At 41.5% G+C, this 1,894-nt stretch overlaps 1 protein-coding gene across 1 annotated transcript; it reads left to right on the plus strand.

The window, feature by feature from the left end:
* Positions 1–85: 85 nt before the first annotated feature.
* Positions 86–1,689, plus strand: LOC111651571 (zinc-binding protein A33-like). The gene is made up of 2 exons (XM_023401587.2): positions 86–200; positions 292–1,689. Exons 1-2 carry the CDS (start codon positions 110–112, stop codon positions 828–830), a joined length of 630 nt encoding a protein of 209 aa, XP_023257355.2. The 5' UTR covers positions 86–109; the 3' UTR covers positions 831–1,689.
* The last annotated feature ends 205 nt before the right edge of the window (positions 1,690–1,894 follow it).

Raw genomic sequence — 1,894 nt, forward strand, 5'->3', positions numbered from 1 at the left:
ATCCAGTCAAACTTATTTTTTAGAATAATTGAGCTTTACAGACACAATCGTCAACATCTAACCACTAAAGTATCTCCTCAGAACCTGGCGTACTTCCCTTGATCCAGAGATGATTTCTGGTGCTCTGATTGATGTTGCCAAGCACTTGGGCTCTCTGAAATATAAAGTGTGGGAGAAGATGAAGAGAATAGTTAGATATCGTGAGTTCCTCAAACAATATTTAGTCATGTGTTATTGTTCAGTTCTTTTCCTGCCATATTAGTAACTTCTACTTTTCTTTCCTCTCTTGAGATCCTGTGATTCTGGATCCCAACACAGCAGCGAGCTGTTTCATCCTCTCAGAGGATCTTACGGTGGTGCAGACCGCTTCCCAGAATTTCAAGCTGCCGGACAACCCAGAACGCTTTGACATCAGTGCCGAGATGCTGGCTGCTGAGGGCTACACCTCTGGACGCCACAGCTGGGATGTGGAGGTTAAAGACAACACCTACTGGGTGGTGGGAATAGCCAGCGAGTCCATCAACAGGAAAGGAAAGCACGTGCTGACACCAGCAGAGGGGTTCTGGACTATTAGGTTTCGCAACGGAGAGCACAAGGCCTGCACGGCACCATGGGAGCCACTGAATATGACCAAGACGCCGGAAGTGATAAGAGTGGTTTTAGACATGGACCGAGGCAAGGTGACCTTTTATGACCCTGGAGAGAGAACACCTCTCTACACCTTCATGGATGTCATCACACCCAGAGCTTTTCCCTACTTTTGCACTGCCTGCAAAGAGCATCCAATGAAAATCCTGCCTGCAAGGATATCATTGTCAACAGACCATTAATTCACATTTGACTCAAATTATCATCGTATAAAAATCCAATGAAAGACAGCAAGGGCAGCATAAGCTTATAAAGATTTGACATTTTCAACTAACAGGACTTCATTGCCTCGAAAGTTGAAAATGCACCTCTAAATTTCTTTTTTTTTTTTTTAAATGAATGACTGACGCAAACACAGACATGTTTTAAAATATTTAATTTGAGTTACAACAAAACAAATGTAGTCTGGAAGATTTGAAACTGTAAATAGCTTTACAATCTTTAACACCCATATATTACTACACTGATAAGATTTATTACATAAAATGACTGTGACTATGTGTGCCTCAACTTTGAATGGCACACAATCACTATTGTGATTTTGAGCTCCTTTCCATGAAGAGCATAAAAAAAAAATGAAACACAGATGTGAAGTTTTCGCATAAGGCACATACAGAATGTGTATTTGCAAACCCGTGCCAGTGTTGTTCAGAGGTTCAAATATGACATGTGAGATTATTTTTCCAATGCTGTAAGACTCTATGGTTAGTGTTTGATTTAGTAGCCACGTGTGCAGCATGTTCAAGTCTGGCCTTTCAGTCTCATCCAAACACATGGCAGCAACTCCATAGCTTCACACTCAAGTATTGCTTAATCCTACACAGAATTAATCTTGCAGCATATTTCATATATGGGTAAAATACCCTGTAACGACATTTGACTTGATATCACCCGTGCTGTCCTAACCACAATATTTTAACATGCTCCTATTTCAGATTGGTCGTGGGAGATGCCCTCTTTATGTTCGGTGATGCGCAAAGGCTTTTTGAGGTGTTCATTTAATAATTAAAAAGAGGTTATTAAAGGGAATAAATGCCCTCACACTATGTCCTGGTGTGTTACTCATACAGTGTTAAAACATCATCTGCAACAGTACTCTGTCTATGTAAGTAGTCCTCTCAACTCTGTTCCCTGAACGTTTAAAATCTGGGCAGGCGGTGCACCGAGACTTACTGATCCCAAAACCAGCACATGCGTTTTATCCTCTCTCTCTATAGCACCTGTTCCACCGAGGCACCATGACTGC

The sequence above is a fragment of the Seriola lalandi genome, unplaced genomic scaffold (assembly GCF_002814215.2).
Source record: "Seriola lalandi dorsalis isolate HSWRI2012SDOR001 ecotype SW California unplaced genomic scaffold, Sedor1 jcf7180001957295, whole genome shotgun sequence".
Taxonomy (NCBI): Eukaryota; Metazoa; Chordata; class Actinopteri; order Carangiformes; family Carangidae; genus Seriola; species Seriola lalandi.